At 38.6% G+C, this 24,078-nt stretch overlaps 3 protein-coding genes across 3 annotated transcripts; 2 read left to right on the forward strand and 1 right to left on the reverse strand.

The window, feature by feature from the left end:
- Positions 1 to 535: 535 nt before the first annotated feature.
- LOC110052372 (T-complex protein 1 subunit eta-like) lies at positions 536 to 7,145 on the reverse strand. The gene is made up of 10 exons (XM_020758493.2): positions 7,065 to 7,145; positions 6,735 to 6,888; positions 6,541 to 6,647; positions 5,746 to 5,871; positions 5,436 to 5,488; positions 4,177 to 4,513; positions 3,333 to 3,466; positions 2,469 to 2,621; positions 1,688 to 2,028; positions 536 to 970 (listed from the first exon to the last, which is right to left on the reverse strand). The coding sequence occupies exons 1-10, from the start codon at positions 7,068 to 7,070 to the stop codon at positions 750 to 752; spliced, it is 1,632 nt and encodes a 543-aa protein (XP_020614152.1). The 5' UTR covers positions 7,071 to 7,145; the 3' UTR covers positions 536 to 749.
- Positions 7,146 to 7,220: 75 nt separating this feature from the next.
- LOC110052371 (ectonucleoside triphosphate diphosphohydrolase 4-like) lies at positions 7,221 to 15,591 on the forward strand. Its single transcript, XM_020758492.2, has 10 exons — positions 7,221 to 7,438; positions 8,262 to 8,680; positions 9,646 to 9,900; positions 10,720 to 10,785; positions 11,172 to 11,281; positions 11,584 to 11,756; positions 12,865 to 13,171; positions 13,663 to 13,745; positions 14,207 to 14,368; positions 15,263 to 15,591. The coding sequence occupies exons 1-10, from the start codon at positions 7,428 to 7,430 to the stop codon at positions 15,501 to 15,503; spliced, it is 1,827 nt and encodes a 608-aa protein (XP_020614151.1). The 5' UTR covers positions 7,221 to 7,427; the 3' UTR covers positions 15,504 to 15,591.
- A 1,815-nt stretch (positions 15,592 to 17,406) lies between these two features.
- Positions 17,407 to 20,826, forward strand: LOC110052373 (uncharacterized). Its single transcript, XM_020758494.2, has 11 exons — positions 17,407 to 17,554; positions 17,720 to 17,789; positions 17,895 to 17,921; positions 18,172 to 18,215; positions 18,396 to 18,452; positions 18,696 to 18,740; positions 18,847 to 18,891; positions 19,005 to 19,049; positions 19,161 to 19,214; positions 19,664 to 19,892; positions 19,994 to 20,826. The coding sequence occupies exons 1-11, from the start codon at positions 17,474 to 17,476 to the stop codon at positions 20,617 to 20,619; spliced, it is 1,323 nt and encodes a 440-aa protein (XP_020614153.1). The 5' UTR covers positions 17,407 to 17,473; the 3' UTR covers positions 20,620 to 20,826.
- The last annotated feature ends 3,252 nt before the right edge of the window (positions 20,827 to 24,078 follow it).

A 24,078-nucleotide genomic window follows, 5' to 3' on the forward strand; every position in this document is an offset into this window, starting at 1 on the left:
TCTACATGCTCGTTCCATGAGAGATTCTCATCTAGTGTAACCCCCAAGTAACAAAAGCCTGATACTCTTTCAATTTCTTTCCCAATTTCTAAATTCTGAATTTTTTGTCATGTAGTCTTAATTTTACGCAGGGCCCCTTTCGATACCAGTCTATAGCTGATGGGGCCACCCCCCACCCTGCCTAAATAAAGATGACTTGACTTGAGTTGTTGGGCAACCTGGCACAACACAAAGTTCAGGAGTATCCCGTGTGTACACACTTTATTTGTACATGTTAAAGGGTGTAGCCTGGGCTGAAGGCGCAAACGGGGAAGGGGTAGGTGAGGCGATCAACACAAGGAAGAAGGGAAGAAAGATATCTCCACCCCCCACCCCCTTCTATCCCTGCCCTCCCTCCTCCTCTGGCTCATTCTATACGTTCTATGCAGGCTAAAGGGTGGAGTAAGCTATAAACTTGCTAGTGGATATTGTAGTTGATTTTGCTTGTACTTATCCCCTATCCATTGCATCCTAGAAGTAAAGGAGAAACACGACATTACAGTCAAACGGCCATTATTATGGCAAATTTTTATTATTTAGTTGTTCCTAGTTTGCTTTCTTAGTACACATTTCGTTTCAATGGTTTGTCCTCCTAACAATGAGAGAACACCAATGTCAGATATGATGGAATTGTTCGTGTTCTCAACCGTAATATAACTTATCTTCGTCCATATTATTGCCAATCAATCAAGCATGCAAGTGTCCTGTTCTCATCTGGGACGACCACGCCCACGTCCCATTGCTCCTGGGGGAGGCCCATCTCCACCCGACTTGGGATTTTTCACGGTTTCATCTACAGATAGGATAAGGCAAGCTGCCTCAGTGGCAGCCGTAATCGCATTGATTTTCACAATGGCTGGTTCCCAGACACAGGCTTCAAAATTATCAGCAATATCTTCATTGTTGATGTCAACACCATACCACATGCCACCTGGATAAAAAACAACATCAATGATGTTTACGCACAAAAATGCAGTGGTTAGTCCTGGGTGAAGGTGGGCAGCATAAGTCCCAACAACTATCTGAAATATTTTAAAGTTCTGATTATTAATTTTAGTAACAAGAGTTCATGCCATCTGTCTGTAATAATGATAAAAATTCTAGCATGCTACAAGCACAAATGGCACTCAAGACAAAATGCACGTTCTCACACGGCTGGCAAGCAAAACATGTAAGCCCTGCAAAACTTCGTATGAGACCTGACAGAGCATGGTCGCCCTGAGAGACCACTGGCCAGAATTGACTAGGGTTAAACTTCACCTAAATTTCATTTAGCCACATTAAACAAATTGGAATCCTGCTACATAATTGCCCAATTGTGGTAATCGATCATATGATTTTCAGACTGAATTGGGCTCCACCAAGTTATGTACCACCATTGCTATTAAAAATTAGTAGGTTTCATGGTTCCTGAGCCACAGCTGTTGGAAAGCTGTCTTCGTAGATTACTACTTCTAAAGGCAGTCATGCAATAAACTTATAAACACACTGTACAAGTGTATTGTTCATGTCACAAACTGTTTTGCAAGATGGCCCAAAGAATGGTTGACAAGAAAACAAGGACTAAAAAAAAGGTTTTCTTTAAACTTCAAAGAACTTAACTGTTACTGAAGGGTTCTTGAATTTGAAGTTGACACAGATTTCTTACCTTGGAAGTGTCTCTGTCTCAGCTTATTCAAGATGTTGGTAGCATCAAATCCTGCATTGTCACAGAGTTGTCTTGGAATAATCTCTAAAGCTCTAGCCATTGACCCAATAAGAAGCTGCTCCTTTCCAGCGATTGAACGTGAATAATCTCTCAGGTATTTACTCAACTCCATTTCTATAGCTCCACCTCCTGCCACTACAGCATCGTTCTTAATTGCTCGCCGCACGATCATGATGGCATCGTGGAGAGATCTCTCTGTTTCTTCAATGAACTGTTCAGCTCCACCTCGCATTATGAGGGTGCAAGTCTTGGCCTCAGGGCAACCAGTGAATATATTGTACCTAAAGTAACATTGCAAAGATTTTAATCACTTTTCTCTAAAGAAGGTACATGTACAAAAGATACCTGGGAAGTTGCTTTATTTATGTTTTGGATAAACATAAATCAAAGATGCAATGTTTAAACAAGTCAAACATTTTCCAGGATAACCTCAGTATTGTATTAATCCTATTTCAAAGTAAAATCAAAATCAGCTTTTACAGATATTAAGAAAAATTATTGAGAATTTGTGTAGGTCAGGATACAGGCCATAAAATATAAGGGTTTGTATTAACTTACAGGCCATTTATTTCACCACTTTTCAGGTAAAAACTCAAATTTTATTAGTCTGCGTAGTGTAAGGTAATTGAAATAGGCTGCATAAACCTGAGAGATACATAAAACCTATCTAGAACAGACCAGGCCTTCTTGTGCTACACAGGAATATATGAAAGTCATGTACCTTTCTCCACCAATCTGCTCCTCTTCAAACAATTCACATCTCCCAAGAACATCATCAGTCATACTGTTAACTGATGTTTGAATGGCACCACCACACGCCTTCATGGTCCTCTTCAAGTCTTCTTCCACCACACGGCCAGCACAGAACATATCCCTGAAAGACCAGCCAGCCCTCACTGTAAGATGGCCTTGTACACTGAACTGACAAGTAGCTTTCGAATTGTTGCACTAAATCTTGAAAAGCGTAACCATCGAAATGAAAGCTACATTGTACCGAGCAATACTTCAGTAAAACACTACCATTTGTGGTACAAAGCCAATAAAAATTTAAGTGTGTGGATGAAAGTCCAGTGATACATGCATGTGGCTACTAAAATGAAAGCTATATTTGTATTGAGCAGTACTTATATGTGCTACTGATTGTTATGTTGTACATGGGGGGGGGGGGGGGGGGGAGATAACCATCCATCGTTACCCCCACACTCTCGAAGATGTCATGTTATGAGCAAGGGGTGAGGCTGCACTGTCACCGGATTGTTTTTCCGTTCCCTCTTAGTGAATTTTCTGAATCTGCCTCTGTAAAAGGTGGTTCCAATGTTTCAGTCTCTGGATGAAGCTATCCACATATTAAAAAGCTACTGAGCAGTGCATTCAAGAAGAACTTCTTATTATACTCTACAAGGTGCTTCTAACATTTCTATCTGCAGATGAAATTCTGATGAACACTCAAATGAATGCTGCTAGGGTGGTTCTAGCTGTTAGTTCTGTGAAGGAATTCTTGAGACCATTTAAATGAGAGATAATGCAAGGTGCAATGATATTGGTCTAGAAAAAACAGATTGAAACAAAAAGTTGTTAATCTTACCTGTCAGCAAAGTACTGTGTGGCAACATCTCCAATGGGCAGCTTTGAGAGGACAACCTTAGCACCACTTTGTACAATCTTGTCTAGTTTGTCATAGAGGATATCCCACTCAGCATCAACAATCTGCTGATATTCCTACTTGAACAAAAACAAGCCAAGATATAAATCAGGATTGTGCTAAACATTGCTACTAAAACACATCTGATCACAGGCATTTGTAAATTTCCTTCCTGGAGGTCTCTCTCCATGTTACAGGATTGCACATTTTACTTTTTGGGATGGACCCATATAGACACACCACAAATATAAAACCAGTTGTCATCATACTAGTAACTTAGCATTCAAGCTACTTGCTGGGGTTGGATTGTTCAAAGCCCAATTAAGCTAACCAAGGATTACCAAGAAGTTTGATTTCAGTTTTGTAACTTTTCAGTGAGGTTTTCTGTTTACATTATTTGTCCTTCAGTTTTGAGTTTGAACAATCTCAAACTTCACAAAACATAGGCAGTGAAAATCATTTTTATACAAGAAAAATTAATACTTCAGTTATTTAATCTTGGGTTAGTGTTAACAGGCTTTTGAACAACACGGCCCTGATTCTTTAGGAACCCCCCCCCCCCCTGCCAGCAAATTCAGCCACCTGCTCCAACAATTAGTCCGCTTACTTTTAAACTTTTCATAACCCTGCTAACCCCCTAAAATTCACTATCATTACATTGTCATGCTAATTAAAGAAACTTGTTAGAAACAGCTTTCCTGATTTCGCCGTTTCAAACGAAGTCATACCTAGCAAAAAACGTCACAAGTTCCCCCAATATCTAGTATAAGTTGGCAGCACCAGTTACCTCAACATTGTCTAGCCTAATCTCCGCATTCTCCTTTTCCGCTTTCAGCTCCAGCTCCACATTTAACAGAGCAATCTTGGGGTTCTTGTATTTTTTGGGTTGCATTTCAAATCCAGCATAAGAGAAAGTCTTCTTGAAGGCTACACCAGCAATGAGCCGTGAATCCTGCAAAGCACCACCTTTCACTTTCTTCATGCCGATCATACTGAGTGGAAGAAGGTCATCAAGAAGCGTCACAGCATCCACAACCATTTTGGCAAAGAAGTCTTTGTGGGCAGCTACCAGTTTTGAACTCAATGCAGTGGCTGCACATCTCTCTAACAATACTCTCATTTCTCTGCAAGGATAACACAAGGATTACCAAATTAGAAGTTGCAATCGGGGCTGTCATTAAGTTTTGAGCCACCTGTAGCCTTGACCTACACACCCGTAACAAACTTGTTACCTTTTGAGTAATTGTATCATCTAGAGGCAAGTTACACCCATAATGTTAAAGAGCCCATCAAACATACTCAGCCGTAGCAGGTGTTATGGGTTACAGCCCTGGTAATACCCCATGATATCATAATGTACAGGGTTCTCATTAAGTGCCTTCAGCACTCAATATATATTGGTGTCAACAGTCTACTTCATGAAGCAAGCCATCTACTCCCTAAATTATTGAGAACCTTCATGTATTTCAGAGACAACAAGGTTTTTCAGGTTACCGGTTCTCTACTATCATTCCATTCAAGGGATAGGTACTTTCCGAGAGTCACTACTTTTACGTGAGCACTTAAAATGTACGGGCTGCACATTTTTTAACTTATAATAATAATAATAATAATAATAATAATAATAATAATAATAATAATAATAATAATAATAATAAATAAATATTTATATAGCGCCTATCCATGCCTGCTCTAGGCGCTGTACAACAAAGTTGAAAACAAAGTCACATGTGGAAAAGAAACTTTCTCAAATGCTTTAGTGTCAGTTCTCTTTTCAGCTTTATGAGCCACCTGGGTAAAGTTTCAGGCTTACCTTCCAAATGGGCGTTTTTGAAACATGAAATGGTGAAATGGCACTGCAGTTAGCCTCAAACATGCTCAGGTTAGCCCAAAGATCACTGACTCCACAGTGGTTAGCTCTTAATAATTGTAAGGGTTCACCCTATAGACACCCGTATCCCACATTGACTCTTACCTGTAGTGTCATTTTGCTATTTCGTGTTCTAAACATGTCCTGTTTACACTATTAATTAAACCAATTCTTACTTTGGATCATCTTTCTTGATATGAACAGCAATCTCCTTAATTCTTTTGATAGCCTGTTTAAAAAAAAAACAAGAAACAAAAAACAAAAATGACACAGAAATTCACACCTCAGTGCTCTATCTATAATTCTAAACTAAAAGTCAAAGCCAAAATACCCAGTATGAAAGCAAGCAAAATCAAATTTGTTAAATTTTGAAAACTGAATTTTAAAGTTAGTATTAAACTTAAACCTGCCCTCCCCTCTCTAGTGTTATCTCATTACAAAAGCACTTCTTCTGATGTCCACTTTTCCAGAGTAAAATTCACTCACCAAATTTGCTGCCTTCCTAAAGCTTTTTACTGCAACTTGCGCATGGACACCTTCCTCTATAAAAGGCTTCACTTGCTTGAGGAACTCGCTGGCAAGCAGAGTGACTGTTGTTGTTCCATCACCAACCTGCATGAATATTGTACAAGAAATGTTCAACTGCTTACCTAGTTCAACTTTACTCTGTGATATAAATCCTTCTCTATCGCTAGAGATACAAGTTGTTCAACCCCACCATAATAACCTATTGCCAACTTTCATTTGCTAATTATTTGGAAATTTCCACAATTTTTTTTCTTAGATTCCTAGATGTCACTTAGTGATCTTTGGCAACAAAAAAGATGGTAAACTGGTACATTTGCCCATAATTCTTAGCCTATGAAAACTTAAACAACACTCATTAAAACAAACAGAAAAGTTCTAACATCTTCACACCTTGAATACACTATGTTGCTAACACCGGGACAAATATTGCAAAAATACTTTACAGGCTGTGTAAGGTTTGCATGTCTGCTGAAATGTCCAGCTGCCATCTTTTTTTCTCACAAGGATTACGTATATAAGGAACTAATTACCAATGGATTTCCTCCAAAGGGGTGGGGTGGGTACAGCAGAATTTACTGTACTAGTGCCCTTGCAAAGCGATTGCTAGGGAACGCTTAACATTAGGAAAACGTTCAGCTTTACATAGCAGTTAATATTTCAAGCAGGGCAAAAATTATGCTACATATGAATGTAAACTAAGCCTATCTTCCACATAAAAAAGGTTTATACTGAAGTTTTAGGGAGTTTACAAACCTCGGCATCTTGTGACTTCGAAATATCAACCAGAGTTTTTGCAGCGGGATGAACAACATCTAAAAGGCTGATAATTGTAGCTCCATCGTTGGATATTGTAGCTTTTCCTAAATAGACAGCCAGGTACAAGACAACGCAAAAGTCAGTTCAAGAATTTTTGTACACGAGGTTTCTCGTACTGTACACAAACTTACCTTGATTATTTACAATCAGTTTATCCATTCCTCTTGGCCCTAGAGTTGTTCGTACTGCATCAGCAATAAACTGACAAGCGTTTATGTTGCTGATGAGTTGTGGAACACCCTGCGAGGAGTCCGTACCCTCCTTCAACAAAATTATACCCGGTTGCTGTCAAAAACAAAGTGTCAAACATGTGAGTGGAAACATTTCAATTCTACGAGACGAAGCCCCGGAAAACCATCACAAAATGAAAAATATGTCTTAGCTCTGCACATTTTTAAACTAAAATCCTAACATTCGGCTAAATTGTAAAAGATGGAAAAAGATTTCAAAGCCTAACTCACCATCATATTTTTCTGTCGGGCAATGGCCTTCCTTGCCCTTGCGCAGAGGTAAAAACTTTTTGTTACCCTTTACGCATAGTGAGTTAGAAAACCCGCTGCTCAAAACAGCTCATTTATACATCTTGGTTGATCTTATATGACATAGGAGTTGTTCCTTCGATAATCCGCAGAAATTATTGCGCCAAATTTTACAACGGACGTGGCGCTTGCTAACCGGTGTTTTTGTTTTAAATTTCATCAAAAATGTTTGGAATAGATGTCTACACGGAGTGATGAAGAAATCCTGGTGTAACTACCCACCTGGAGTCGTCAATTATTGCACTTATGACGGCAATCATTCTGTGATATCGTTTAGAAAACAGAATGGTTGGCCGGTAAGTCTGTTTGTAGCTGAAAAACAAGTTTGTTTACTATAACCTTAAGCTAAACGTGTAAACATCGAGGCATGTAAATCTATGATCTTATAACATGTGGATGGATGGAGCTTAAAAGTAAAATGTAGGCGACATAGATTTTGCGTGATTTTGCCTTACACTTGCTACCGTACACAAAGGTGATCGATTCATGAAAATTCTGCAAATTTAAACTTTCCTAGGTTTTGTAAATATAAGTCAACAAGAAAGCTTACGTCTAGCCTGATTTTTGAGTATTGGAAGCAGGATACCGAGAAAGAAAAATAATACCGGTACCTACAACCAACTTTAGTTGAAAGAAACCCCCTTTAGGCTTTACCGGTCAACAATCGTCGGCTGACTACTGTAGGATGACTACTTGCTGTTGACTGATCGATGCGTCCATCGGATTGGATTCCTTACCTTTACCCATGTTAAATTGGTGAGAATGGTCTTGTAGTAGCTGCGACAGAGCTATCCACCAAAACTCAATTCTGTATTTCTAAGTAAAATATGTACAACATATGTTGTAGTTAAACTACTGTACAGGTAAAAGATATAGTACATCGAAGACTAATTCAGTCATATGTACATAGGTAAAGAACGTTTTTAAGGCTTGATTAGGACCCAAACTCATGATCTCTGCAATTTTGGTGTAATGGTTTATCAAGTGAGCTATGAAGCTACCTGAGAAGTGGTCACTTTGCGAACCAGTAATATACCCCAAAACTTACATGTAACACTCATGTGTCATTGTCTTATTTTACAAACATTTTTTATTTATTTTTGGTTTGTTTTCTCTTAGGATATCAATTCGCTGGACCAACTGTCCGTCATTTTTACGACCAGGAATAATATCATCAAGCACTGACAAAACATGTTCTTCAGCAAAGAGATTATTTTCCCATATTTTTGGAACTCAAGCCAGTCAGCTGCGCTCTTTTATCACCATTGGTTTTATTGTTATTACATTTTTGGGATGTCTCTTCTTCTTACACCATAACTGGTATCCAAATAGAACTAGACGTTTTACGTCAACTGATTTTTATGAACATGGAGCAGATTCACATTATCACTATGGAATTGTTATTGACTGTGGTAGCAGTGGATCTCGTGTTTTTATTTATTACTGGCCACCGCACAATGGGAATCCAGATGAATTGCTTCAGATTAAACAAATGAAAGACCCCCGAGGAAATCCAGTAAGGATGAAGATTAAACCAGGTATTATAATAAAAAACCTCTCAAAGACCTATTATAATTCTTCTGGTACTTGTGGTTAAGACTTTTGAATGTTTCCATTGTATAAATACACTTACCTGAAGGAAGTTCCACACTACTGTGTATTTCCAAAAAATATCCAATATAACTCCCCCTAAGAAGGAATTTTGTCTAAGACCCTTAAGGCTCCTCTAATGTCCATAGAAAAGTCTTCTAGGCTACAATTATTTATTATTAAGTAGTTCCTCTTTTCACTTTGTCTGTCTTGTGTGATGTGAAAAAAAAAAAAAAAAAGAAAAACACAAATTAACAAAAAAACCTGAGGAAAAAAACAATAGCCACATGAAATCAGAAAAGCTAAAGAGGGACTACTTGTAAGCTGAAAGTTGTCGAAAGAAGCCTGTCACTGCAAAGATCACCATCTACCTCATGATCTTGGTCAGCTACTCTCCTAGGTAACAATTTGATTGTTCAGAAAAAGATGACAAAGCAAACCACCTACTCCAACAATAACTCTGCGTTCTTCAAAATGTTGCAGCAACATAACCCTGGGTTAATATTTCTTGGTAATAAAATTCAATAAAATTAATGACATGGATGGCCTAAACAAAAAACAACTTGAATCGTGTTGTGTTATTCATAGCACTTTAAATTTGACCTACCTACAGTGGAACCTCGATATAATGAAGGGCCAAGGGACTGGCAAAATATGTTCACTACAACAAGGTTTCCTTATATCAAGATTCCTTTCCATATATTCCACTATTACTGGGGCAATGAATACAGTTTGTTAAACTGAGGACTTCTTTACATAGATGTACATTAAATCGAGGTTCTACCGTATCTTGACTATGATTATGTAAGATAAATTGAAAGCGCTCCAGCATCAGTTATCATGTGTCTTTTTTATGAAGCCATTCATTAATCCATCAAAATTTGATATTTGAAATGTTCTCTTCTGATTCAAGGAATCTCCAGTCAAGTCAATCAGCCATCAGAAGCTTCTTCATATATTGATCCACTGCTGTCCTTCGCTGCGCAGCAGATCCCTGAACACAAACACAAAGAAACACCACTTTATGTCCTAGCAACAGCTGGCATGCGAATGCTTTCCACTGCAGACCAGGAGTCTATTTTAGATGACTTGAGGGTTGATATTCCTTTGAAATATAACTTCCATTTCTCTTCGTCACATGTTGAGGTTATCACGGGCAAACAAGAAGGTATGCAATTTACTGATCATGGTTTTGCATATTATTGATAAGATTTAAGCAAAAGTCCAGTATAGATCTTCATGTAGTGATTGCTGTCTGAATGCACAGCCCAATGGCTTGATGGCGAGTGCATTTGACTCTGTTGATCAAGGTGTCTCTGCAAGCAATGGCCAGAGCAATTGTGTTGTGTTTTGGGCTGCAAGAGATGTAAACATAGGTACATGTACAAGTAATAATAAAGATGATGATGATGATTGATTAAGATACTGCTGTCGATGGTGATGGCAACGATGATGATAACAATGATGACAACAACAATGACATTAATAAGGCAATCTGACAGAATGCTATTCAATAAAAGTACATGATTTGGAGTAGTACTCCTTGTAACCTGGAGTCAAGTGTTCAGGTCAAAACTGCTGTGCTGCTCTGACCTATAATCACTCAGATTGAATTAAGTACCAAAGATCAATGTGCACCTATCAATTTTGTAAATTATATGGAAAGTGAACTGTCAGTCTCTTAATACATTTAAGAAAACAATCCGGAAACACGACTTCAGTAACTTTTTAAACAATGAAAGATGCAATTGCCGCCTTTGTGAATTTTAATAATAAGCATGTATATAGCTTTTTTATCACATAAATTTTTCTTATTATTGTAATAGTTGTAATTTTTTTTAGGTAGGTGTCCACAATTAGTAGAGGGGAGGCTTCCCCTCAGCTAAACATTTTAGACACGGTAATAAAGTTTATTATTATTATTATTATTATTATTATTATTATTATTATTAACTAGTAGTAAATAAATAAATTGTTCGTCTCACAGGTATTTATTCATGGATTGGAGTTAATTTTGAGCTGGGAAGATTTGATCATTCACACGATAGCCAAGGTATTTTATTTCAGATCAAGATTTGTTGGTGTTCAGTTTTTTTCCATGCCCAACAAAAGGGCAATTGAAACTTGCCTTTCGTGTAGTTCGATTCAGTAATTATGGAATAAAATGTGGGTATTTCTTCTTTGTTCTGAGCAGAACACCCCCATGCTAGTTGTTTAGTTTTACATTATTCAGTATGCAAACTGGCCGAGCAGAGTCTCTGCTAGATTCAGGCATTTAAAAACATTGTCAGTTGACTTTAAAGACAGCATGATGTTTAACATTTCACCTGGGATAGACCAATACTAGTGCTTTAAGTGATCTTGAGTAGAGTTGCCACACGACTAACCAGCAGATTTGCCTTACAAAATGTATTTGTTTCATACTCGTTTGGGTCACAGGTTCACCAGGTTTGAACAATAGTGTGTCTGATGTTCCCCGTAAAAGGACTGTGGGATCCCTTGACATGGGTGGAGGGTCTGCACAAATTGCTTTTGAAGTTGCAAAGTCTGTAAGTATCTACATTCATGAGGAAAGTGAAATATTTAACATATCGTAAATAATTTGTTACTTACTGTTATAAGATTGGCTGTGATGATAATCATCCTACTACTTACTAGTATAACGGTCTCAATTTTCAGGAGAAAATGAAAGCGGCCTGCAGTTTAGAAGGAACAAAATATGGCGGGTTGCGCATATATGATCCCCAAGAATAGACCATTTCTACCCTCCTTTTTCATAACCAGGGCTAGAGTTGCATCTTCATACTTATACTTGTCTGTTAACAGTGCTCGATGTTTCTCCATGTTGTAGGTATGGGTTCCATCAGAGCTGAGTGCCCAAGTTAACCTTGGCTGTGACTCCCATCAAACTACGCATAATTATTATCTCTATGTTGCTACATTTCTTGGGTTCGGGGGTAATGCTGCTCGAGACAGGTACACAGAACTTGTCATCACGAAGAATGCTACGCTGCCGGTTGATCTGTAAGTATGATCAGATTTTGATTGATTGACATAATATTTATACCAGTCCTGATCGTGCCTTTTTGGTACGCTTTGGTAGCATTCAAGGTGCATTTGGTTGAGCCATGGTTTGTATGAAATGTAGGCGAGCCAAAATACATGTACTTATGGGGAGACCAAAGGAGCGTGATACGCCACCAAAGTATGGTAATAAAAGTAGGATGGTATTAACTGTACACAAATTCGGTCATAATTTCTCAGTCTACAGTGTACTTACTTTAATTAAATCTGTCAGGCGTTCCCGTTCTGTGGGGCTGGGGGCGTGCGAGTTCAGTTTTGGCGAGAAAGTTTGTTTGACACCTTGTAGGATCCTTTTAAGCCCCGAAAACAACCGATATTCAACTGCGTGTAATTCATGAATATGATTAACAAGCACCATATTTCGACTTAAGTTGCATTTTATATGCAGGAAGAAACACTTCACACACAAGGCAATACTGATACTACCGGTAATTATACAGTTGAAAAAAAAAAAAGACGCAAATTAAAGCAGCAATGATCTTCTTTGGCCGTATGCTTGGTTTATAAACTTGCAGAAAAAAAAAAAAAACTAGGCAAAATGCAATGTTTCACCATAGACTCGGATTTTATCCGAGTATACGTTTCTCCCAGATGTTTCTCCCGGACAGTTCACTTAGATCTAGAGAAGCTATAGAACTCATATTATCTTTACCTCTATAATACAGACACCTCCAAACTACGGATGTTGCGCCCTGTGTCTTTGGTTTTTGTATTTAAGAGTTTTTCACTGTATAAAGGGGTGGTAGTATGAAACCTATTAGCGTTCTATCACGAATGCCGTTTGCTGATTGGCTACGCTATTCACTATCTATTCTATGATAGATAGTAAGTAGCGTAGCAGTGTGCGCTTGCTAACAGAACGACGGCCGCTTCTTTGCATTTTCGAAGTGCCTGTGAAGACGATTTCAATAAGTTTTGAAAGACTAGTAAATTTCTACTAATTAAAAACCATTATCTTCAGTCGCTCTTGATTTCTATGCGTGGTAGAAATCTCAGGCTCATCATCTAATTGTTCGGTATTATTGTTTTTGCTCTGTTGTATACACAGTTCAACAGGTGCCTATCTCGATCCTTGTTTGCCGAACGAATGCACAGAACAAGGGACACACAAGGGAAAGCCGTACAGCTTTCTTGGAACAGGAGAATACCTAAAATGTCAACAGCTTGTAGTTCCTCTTCTTAACCTCACCAAGCCCTGTCCAAAGAAGCCGTGTTCATTTAATGCAGTCTACCAGCCTCATATTGACTACGAGAACGTTGAGTTTTATGGATTCTCGGAGTACTGGTACTCTATGCATGATGTGTTGAGAATTGGTGGACAATATAGTGCGACTGACATGAAGGGGGCTGTGCAGGTAATATTCCTTGTGTATATTTGTTCAGCTCTTGTTTCGGGTCGATGCTAGACGTTCGAATTCTTTTAGACCGGTTGACATTGAAAATCTTATTTTTCATCTTTTTGGACAAAACCAATGACTTAAGATACTTGGCCTGTCTCTTAGAGCGGTTTTCACCCGAGTGTTGAACATAATTTTCATTTACTTTGGTTTTGCATTCCTACCCCACGCGATTGATTTAAAAAACTCACGCCACTTTGTTATGCAATCAGAAGGAAAACCAAAGCCAATCGCGACTCGCTCGCACATTTTTGCCGGCAAAAAGCTTCTAGTTTTGATTGGTTCGCTGGACTGCTTGCGTTCGTTGTGACTGGTTAGAGTGAAATGGTTTTGGTTATACGACACTCAGTTGAAAAGCGCTCTATACCAGAAAGAGCGCAAACTTAGTCTGTAAGTCAGTTCATGCTTAGTATAGAAACCAGCACTCACATATGATTATATTTTTTCAGGAGTTCTGCAGCACTGGTTGGTCTGTTCTTGAGTCGCGTCATTCTAAAGGCTTATACCCTTTTGCGGATGCTCATAGGCTCAAGTAAGACAATTTACGTTAAATTCACGTAGTTTGTAAGTAGTTCCTGGAACTTAGGTCTTAGGGCTTACAATAACATGAAAAGAGGTCAGACCTACTGTTCCTGTGACATCGATGTCAACGAGTTGAACTCCGTGACGTGTGACATGTTACGGGGACAACATTCCCGCCAAGTTTATGTTGCGTGACCTCAACAGTCTCAGCACACCCGATAAGATTCTTCGCTGCAACATGTCCCCGCTGTATTTTCTTGTGTGTCCTCACCAAACTCCCGTGTCACTTGTCTCCTTGTATGAACAGAACATGATTTTCCCTCTGACACATGTCGATGCAATGATGTCCCTTCCACACGTGACTCTTTCGTGTCATGACATTATAGTATAGCAGACGAACTCTAGGCGAAGTATGAAGACTGTTTTGTTCACCGTTAAGTCAGTTTTTCAAATGAAACTTGTTTTTGTTAGGTTTCAGTGTTTCAAAGCAGCTTGGATGACAGCAGTTCTTCACCAAGGTTTCAAATTTCCGCAAAACTATAGTAATCTACACTCTGCCTTCTACATCGGCGATAAAGAAGTTCAATGGACGCTTGGCGCTATCCTCTACCGCACAAGGTTTCTTCCTCTTAGGTAAGTAAGTTAACAATAACATTTTAGCGCTTCACGGCACATGTATGGGTGGAGACATGCGAGGATTTCCTGGCGATTTCTCCGTTAGCCGATGGTTTTCTCAAGCGGAGTGTTGCGTGGTGTAGCCATACAGAGCTGACTCTAGATGTTCTCAAAATATTTCACGGTTGTAAGATTGTATGTGCTCCTCCGGGCGCTTTTGGCACTCGAGTTTTGAGTGTGGTACACATTTTACATGTACTCGCTTCAAGCTCCACTCGCTGGCAAGTTTATAACATATCTTGGTCTACAGAGCCGGCGTAAGGGCGTCAACTGTTGATCGTCTTGCAACTGGGCTCAACTGTAGCAGGAAATTACACCTTTTCTCTTCATTTTCAGTGCTATTGTTGCCGTGCCATTTGTCTAAAAGTTATCTAATTACCATCTATACGATTTAGCATTCGCCTGCTTCGCATTTATTGATCTGTTGATAGTACAAACTCTTATCCTTCGGTGTTTTGCGGTTTGACTCTTGGAATGGTTAGAGTAGTTTTCAATTGAGTGTCGTGAAACCAAAACCAAATCAATTAGATTGGCTTTAAATTGAGTGTCAAACGTAATCAGGCAATTACTTAGGTTTTGGTTTTGGTTTGAGACTGGCTGAGTAGTCTAATTGGTAAGAAATTGGTTTGGATTTGCTTTTACTACACTCAATCGAAATCCGCTCTACTTACCAATTAGACTACTCAGCTAATCTCGAACCGTAGTAAAAGCAAAAGCAAAAGCAGAACCAAAGTAATTGCCAAATTACTTTCTACACTCAGTTGAAAACCCGCTTTGACCCTGCTTTTTGTATCTTTTATTCCCAAAGTGAAACTCAGATATCAATATTGTGTGTTTTTCTTCAATTTACAGGGAAGTCCAGTTGCACTCGCAGTACAAAAGCACTTATCACGCCTTTTGGAGTTACGTCAGTGATCTAGAATTCCGCATCATTTTTCTTGTGTGTAGTGTCACAGTGGTGGCCGCCATCTTGCTTTACTGCAGGCGCTTGCGGCGCATGAGCAAGACGTCTAGCTTTTGGCAGTACGACTCAACACCAGTGCTGTACAATGTTGACGTGATTCCGAGCATTGAGAAGATTCCTATGATATGAAAGAATGACGATATTATATTATAGACTTGAATAGAATTATTCAGTATTAGTAGAAAAATAAAAGCTGATTGTACAAAGAAAAAAACAAGTAGACCGTTTTCGTATTCTTGGTATTGGACTGGAAGTAGCTTGCAACTGGCTAATGCGGGGAGTCTTTTCAAATCTCTTCTTAATGATATTCCTCTGCATTCAATTGCAACCCAATACCGGAAATATTGGATTTTTAAAATAGTATCGGTCTTTAAAGCTGCAAGAGCGTTTACTCTAATTATCTCCTGTCAGCCTGCCCCATTTAGAAGCTTAGCGAAGGAAGCTTGTTCGATGGTATCGTTGAGAGTGAGTTGTGTCGAGACACACAGCCAACGGACCCGAGTCGCTCACTGAGAAAGCTGTCCAGACCTCCGCTTGTTAGCTTTATAAGGATCTCTTGTCGGTCTTGCCTATTTAGAAGCTTAGCATCGCCCAGGGTGTGAATTGTGTAAGGGCACACAGTCCATGGACGAGATTCGTTCACTTAGAAAGATTTCCAGTCCTTCACCCGTCAGGTCCAGTACACTACATTTGTAAATGACAAGAGATCTCCTGCAGTGGACCTCCGAATTAACCTGGTCACACGCAAAACAATTTGTAACTCCAGTAATAAAACATTCCCCATAGGACACTAAGTCCTATTTCTGGTCAGAAAAATCGTTTGGCCAGGCCTTGCGCGCACTTTGGTCGAGATCAAATTTGCACGCAAGTCAACGCAAGTATTACCTTAGTATTTTACAGTTTGGCCACCCAACCCAAGTTAACGCAAGTTGAGTGGCGTCCGTTCGTTGTTAAAGCAACCTATTAGCCAATGAAATACAGGATAAATCTGCAGGGTTTTCAAGATAGCGATCATTTTGGCGGCCACCGTGATGTAGGTCGGGCGGAGCCCCACCCATTTTTGCCGCGAGTACTTTGGAGGAAACTTGCGAATCGGTTTGGCCACCCAACACAAGTCTTTACACAAGTTCAGCTTTCGGCTACTTGCAACTACTTGCGAGTCCGTTCGGCCAGGACTTAAAGAGTGAGATATCGAAGAAAATGAAGAGTTCTCAGCGTCCTCCATTTTGGAAAATGGCTGCCTTCTCTGGGACATGGTTTTTAGGTGGGAAACCGCTGAATTGGATTATTGCTGACAATGACTGAGCTATTTTCTTGAAGATTATTGAAAAACACAAACTTCTGAAAAAGGCAAATTGTAAATCTCCCTGAATATTCTTAAATTTTCAAATATCTCCACGTATATTCTAAATATTCCAGAAACTTCTAAATATTTCAGAAATAGTGGTTAGACCTAAATCGCCTTTACGAAAGTCTAGAAACCAAGATTTAGCGCAGTTCCCGGCCACGGTGTGGTTTTTCTTCTATAGGGTTGAACTGTAGAAATTTCTCAAACGAAAAATCGACGGTAACATCTCCTGAACGCGATCGATAAACCGATTTTCGAAAGGAGTCGTTGAGAATCATACTTCTCTTTAATACCAGGAGTTGGCTTCTATAAGTGTGACCTGTTTGTAACGCAATTCGCTTTGCCAACCATCTTGTCACGGTAACTGTCAGGGCCGTAGCTAAATATAACTGTGGAGTGTGTGTTTTTATTCATACACGTTTTTGTTGACTCTTGTTTCAGTGAATTTTATTTCTCGACGACTTCAGAACCTCATTGATTTTTGAAAATTCCAAATCATATAACTGTGAACATGGTGAATAGATTTCAAAAGAATGGCAATTTCAAAGAATGAAAAACTTTGATGATCGATTCACGCTGAAACAAATTGCCAACTAAATTATCATAATAAAAGCACGTCTAGCTATTTGCTCATGCCGTTTTTTCCCGTTTTGCAATAGAGTAAACAATACTTATGAATAAAAAAAAAAAAATTCATTTATCGACTAGCTCATTTACTGTCGGGGAACTTGTCGAGAGAGAGGAAGTTAAAATGTTTCGCTCTCTTACTTTGCTCGTTTTAGTGTTCACCTTGCGTTCTTTTGCAAGTAGTCAAAACAACTCGACAAACAAGGCAAGTTAAACGTTGAAGGCAAATATTCTGCCCGTGAATGAATTGCTCTCACAACTGTAAACTATTTGCCCGCAATTCGCTCAATTGAACATTTCCACGCAGGTTGTAGTCCAACTTTGTTTTTGCACCATTTCTCGATGTTAATGTTTTGGTATGTTTTTTTAGGTGTCTTCAAACGGAACACAGCAAAACCCGTGTAGACAGTCGTCCTCGAAAGAGTGCTGCGCTCGTGACGGTGAAAACAGAAAATAAATAAATAATGCTTTTATAAGTAGGTACCATGGCTTAGCTCTCACTGCATTTCCGGACTAATTTTGCTTTTGTCGTTCTTCATTTTTAGGTAGAGACGGTAGGGATGGACAAAATGGTAAGAAACAGCTATTTATCAGTTCAGATTCACTCTACTCAAAGGAAGAATACCAGAAACTGTCGAAAGGAAGAGAAAACGTTTTTCTAGAGGTCGCAAAATTGTTCACCGATATTTACTGTGAAACGTTTTTGAACTGGTCGGACAGTGAGGCTCGTCCAAAGCAACAGAAAATTTCAGTCTTACCCGGTAAGTTCACAAAATTAAAAACAGAGCTGAAGAACATCGCTTTTGTATTTTCTAATTCTAGGAAAAGATGGCCGTGACGGACGCGACGGAAGAAACGGAGTGAAGGTTTGTGAAAAAAAAATCCCGCTTTTCAATAATTTTTGAAAACTTTTGATTTTTTTTTTTCACTTCTCGTTAACATGATAATTCTAACCATTATCTGGTAAGGTAAGGTTTTTAGGTAGAATTCCTTCAAGAAATCTGCAGAAATCAATTTAGTTATGGAGCAATTTTTGTTCATTTTAGGGAGAGAAAGGCGAACAAGGAATTTGTCATGGAAATAACGGAATAAATGGTCCAAAGGTGCATAAAGTTGTTGATATTTCACCCACAGCTCTTTTGTTCTTAAAATTGTACTTGATATTTCACAAGTCAAGGTAGTTTCCGTTTTTTAATGATTAGTTACCTTTATTGGAGGGAGAAAGGTGAACAAGGAAATAATGGAATAAATGGTACAAATGTGCGTTGAATATAAATTGTTATGTCACCGGGAACTCTTTCTCACTCAAACTTCCATTTGATTTATTACTTCTCTTTATATATTAGGGGGAGACAGGTGAACAAGTAAACGGATGTATAAATTGCACAAAGGTGAGGAAATTTGTTACTTTTCACAAGAAGCTCTTTTGTATTCAAAATTCCATTTGATATTTCATAACATGGTTTCGGTTTTTAATCGATTTCTTGTCTTTATTAGGGCGACAAAGGTGAACATGGAAATAATGGAATAAATGGTGCAAAGGTGTGTTGATTTGTTGTTATTCCTCCAAGAGCTCTTTTTTTACTTAAAGTTCCACTTAACTTGATATTTTAAAAGATAGTTTCGGTTTTTAATATAATTCTTCTCTTTATTAGGGCAAGAAGGGTGAACAAGGAAAAAGTGGATTAAATGGCACAAAGGTGTGTAAATTTGTTGATATTTAACCAGAAGCTGTTTTTTCTCGACTGAAAATTTCAAGATATATTTTATAACATAGTTTCGGATTTTGATTGATTACTTCTCTCTATTAGGGCGACAAAGGTGAGCATGGACTTCGTGGAAATGACGGAAAAAACGGTACAAAGGTGGGTGAATCTCCTATTACCATGTTGAAGTCGTTTTGTCAAATTTTTAATGTAGTCTTATTCATATTGCATGAAATAATTTCGGTCACTGTTGGTTTACGATGGCATGACAAAGAGTAAAGCACTTTAAGTTCGTGAAAAGTGAGACAAGACCAAGTAAAATTTTACAATTATAAATCACAAGGAACATTGACAGTATATCCTTGTGTGAGACCAATTGATTTACTCTTACATGAAGCCATTTTTATAGTATGTAGAGACAGTTTACCCTAGCAATATGCAAAAGAAAGATTGTCTTTGTATCAAAAGCTATCTCCCTCCTCTAAATGGAAATCACTTTCCTTCACTTTTTCTAAAAGATTCGGCAAATTCAACAAAATGATATAATTCACGTGAGATTTTATTGAGAAATAACTCTTTTTTTTCGTGTTTTTGCTGCTGTTTTTCAGGGCCAAAAAGGCGAACCCGGCTCGTCAGCAAAATCCACAAATGGTACAATGCAGTTCACTGAGACTGCTGACAACTGTACTCTGCATACTGCTGGCACCGTTCGTTACAATACTTCCCAGAAGGCCTTGGAACTATGTGATGGAAGCGCATGGTTGCCCTTGGTGACTGCAAGGACAGGCCACGTGGCTAGTAACCCAGGACGCCACTGTCTGGATATTTTAAATTCAGGTAAATTTCATAAGGGAAATAAATAGATAAAGTGTACTGTTCTTAATAAGTTCTTTCTCGTTTTTTTTTTTTTCTGTAATCAAAATTTCCTTTCCCTTTAGGTCATAGTCATGGTAGCGGACTCTACTGGATTGATCCAAATGGTGCCTCAACAGATGACTCGTTCCAAGCTTTATGCGACATGGAAACTGAGGGTGGGGGTTGGACTCTAGTCGCTACAAAAGTCTCCCCAAGCTTCCCCTTCATCAAAACTGCATTTTCAACATTGGCTGCCAAAACTACGAACGCAGATGCCGCGAGTCATATCCACCCTGACATGGGAGACTGGGAAGAAGTTATGTTCCGATTTGCTGACATCAATACCATCCGGGTTATTTACAACAGGAAGGCAGGCGCACCACAAAACGCGAAAAAGGAGTTCGAAAAGTTCTTAATGGGGACATATCTTCGGTTGATTAGAACCGTGTACGGGTTTTACAAGTACAGCCCAGCAGATCACAACAAGAGAAATCCCTCAGTAGGTTTTGCCACTATATCTAGATGGCACTTTTATACAGACCTTGGGATTTCGGAATGGTACGGTGGCACTGACAAGTGGCTTGACATGTGGAATGGTGGTGAGAGCTCAAACAACTACGTCACTGCCGACGACAGCAAGGCGGTTGGCACCAAGTGTATCGCGGGCTACTGTTATCTGAACAAACCAATCTGGGTGATGGTGCGATAGAAACAAACTTCAGCTGAACAATAAGCAAAGGCCCTGTAGCGTGTAGGGCTATCAAACAAACTGAGTAACGATAGAGAAAATTTCTAAGTCGTCTTTGTACCCGTAACGTGAGCTAAAAGAACATTAAGCTACCATGACGGGCCAATATAAGGGAATCAAAGCTTCAACCATATATGTTAATGGTTAGAATAAACGTTGATGCGACAATTCTGTGATATTTCTTGTTATGAGTCTTGTAACATGATAACTATTCGCCGGTTAAACTTGAACACACCACTCTCCCACTACTTTTTTTTAGTCTTGCCATCTGTTTCAGTGTTTTCCACTTTTGATCCTAAAAATCTGTTGTTTGGCTTCGCTAAATTCTCTACAAGCTTCCCTTTTAATTTATCTTGATCCCTCAATCCCTTCCCATGGTAACAAAAAAGACCATTAAAAAACAACAATTATGAGCGATATTTTGGAGGCGCATACATATTTTTAGAATTTTCCTCTCTCCACGTTTGCTTTTACTGTTAGCCGTTAAAGAGATGGATTATTTCAAAAGACTGATTTCATGGTCTCTTGGTTAGTTTCAAAAACCGAAATAAACGTTAAGCGATCTGGATTAAATGTTTTTAGTTCGCTGAGAAAAGCCCCCAACCAGCTCTATCATACCTACTCTAAAGTTCTTGAAAACAATGAAGCCTTTGCTTGTTTGAATTGATATCAGTTTGTAACAGGTTCTTTCATCTTTCGTACATCATCATCTGACTCGTCTCCAGTCTTCTCTTGTGTAAAATTTGCAAAACGCTTCTACCCATCATCCCTCGCGGTCTACAAATGCATTGTAGGGAGATATCCAGGGATAAGTCAGCGACATCAGGTTAACTCGGGGTCGTGTGTTTTGTCATAGTTTCCATCTCGTCTAGTTGTGACCTTCCAAAACTTATGTGCAGTCTTTTAACTTATTACATCCATTTTGAAAATCACCGGTGATCCTTGCAAGTCGTGCAATCTCAGTAGTGCGATTTACTCACGAATTGCACTATTTTTTTGCTGTAAATCGACTCTTTTTCTGTTTTGCATACGAAATGAAATGTAGAAGCATTTCTGGTTCTTCTTTTTTAACAAACCGTCTACTGCACGGACCAATGAAACATTTGTACCGATTGAATTGTGTGATTTCAAAATGGATGTAATAAAGTGGTAATTAGACTCCACTCAGTTCAATTACTATTATGAACCAAATTTTAATTTCTGATAAAAACAAAAATGTATCGCTCTTACAAGCAACATGCCCTTCAGAATTCCAAAACCTTACATTTTGTTACACTCTTGAGGACGAATACACGTTTTCTTAATATAAGAGAGCAAATGACTAAGGCTTGAAAATAACCAAAAAAAATTGGAATTCGACAGGTGTAACTAAATCTTTAAATAGCATGCTTTGAATATCGAAGATAAGACACACTTCTTTTTTCATTATCAGTGTCTCAGCTGTAAGGGTGAATGAAATACAGAGTTACGCATAATCAAGAGATTATCAAGGTAAGAGAGTGAATCCCCATATAGGCCTCCTACCCAAGGTAATCCCTCTTAAGTTATTTTTAGACATTGTACCCAGTTCTTCCATGGATGTTACTCGCGCGTTGCGTGGATGTTTTCGTGGAGGATCTGTCTATGTTTCGTTTCGTTTCGTTTCGTTTCATCCAACGCTGTGGGAGTGTCTTCGGCTGTGGGAGGAACTTCGGCTCTCGGCGTTTTAATACATTTCGAAACTTTAATAGGAACTTGTTAAATAAGAGACGGATGTCCCATGCACAAACAATATAACAACTGAATGAACGGCAGAGAAATGAGTAGACAAACGAGTGCAAAACGAACAAACGCCCAAACACAAGCTAGGCAACGGAACAAACAGATGGTGGAAAGTGCAGGCAGACGCTCGCTGCCCAAGTAGAAAAAAGCAGTTCAAGCAGCAACGGCAACAACGCCAAAGACAACGTCGATTAAAAAATGACTTAATATTCAACCTACGAATCTCGCGAGAATTAAGATTCATTAAGTTTGTCTATACTGTCAGAAATATCCCAAACAGAATATGTAAGACAGTGTAAAAATTCAAAAAGAAATTTTAAAAATTGGCGTCGTATAGTTCACGTTCTCTCGAACATGCAGAGTGTGGCTATTTCGCGTTGTTGCTTTGTGACCTTTGTAAACAACGTCAAAGAAATGAACAAAGAATTATAACGCACGCTTACACAACTATTGTCCTCGTTGCCCTTCCCGTTAAAGTTAATTTGCTTAATTAAACTCCCTAAAACCGAATAAACAGCCAAACGAGCACAAAACAAACGAAAGCTCGGCCGAACAAAAAGACGACTGAGAGTGCAGAAAACTTCTCTGCTATGAAACGAAATCAAAAGATGTACAACGACGTTCCCGCTATTTCGTCTCAGGTAGTTTCGAGAAAGTCGCTTTGGCTGTCCACGCCTCGCGCGAGGAGCATCGTCGGAAGAACTGGGTACGATAACATGTCTAAAAAGAACTTAAGTGGGATTACCTTAGTTAGAGGACCTATAATAATAATAATAATAATAATAATAATAATAATAATAATAATAACAATAATAATTTATTGATTTATCGTGCGCTTTTTAACATACCAGGTGATCAAAAGCGCATTACAACAATAAATAACCTAAAACTATACAAGTATTAAAAATCTACAATAAAATTTAAAAATAATAAAAAACACTACATCATTTATTTATATATACATATTTAAGAAATATTAAAAGCTAATTTAAAAAGATAAGTTTTGAGATTTGACTTAGAAGTGGAAATACATTTGATCATGCGGAGGCTAACAGGAAGAGCGTTCCACAGAGTGGGCGCAGCCACACTGAAGGATCTGTCACCAAATGACTTTTTCATTCTCCCCGAAGGATGCTTAGTTAGAGGACCTATATGGGGGATTCACTTTCTTACCTTGATAATGTCTTGGCATCATCTGTTACGTGTAAAAACAACCGTGTAATCAACCATAAAAATTACTAGAGGACTGTCGATCGAATGCCTGTCGTCATATAATTTGTGCATTTTACCCCTTTATTTCCCTACTTTCATTTTTATCTTAATCTTGAATTTATAATCCTTACTTACAATTCTCTTTGTATTATGGTCATACAAGAACATGTATGCGCTTGCTGTTATTTTAGGTGTTTCAATGTCTTGTTTAGGGCCAGTTTCCACTACAGTAATTTGCAAATCAGTTTATTTGTAAATCAGTCTCCCAAAATAACCGCCATGGCGGGCTGTTTTACTGGAACACGCTAATTATGTATGGCTTCCCTAAATAATGATGAAACCATTAGTTCCAAATACGGAAATACTTCTTATAGTTTTAAATACTGAAAGAGTTCAGTCTTATAGCTTTACATACTGAAACGCAGGTTAAAGTCCCTATATACTGAA

Source organism: Orbicella faveolata, unplaced genomic scaffold, assembly GCF_042242905.1.
Source record: "Orbicella faveolata isolate gen_17 unplaced genomic scaffold, um_ofav_v1 contig_1, whole genome shotgun sequence".
NCBI classification, from domain to species: domain Eukaryota; kingdom Metazoa; phylum Cnidaria; class Anthozoa; order Scleractinia; family Merulinidae; genus Orbicella; species Orbicella faveolata.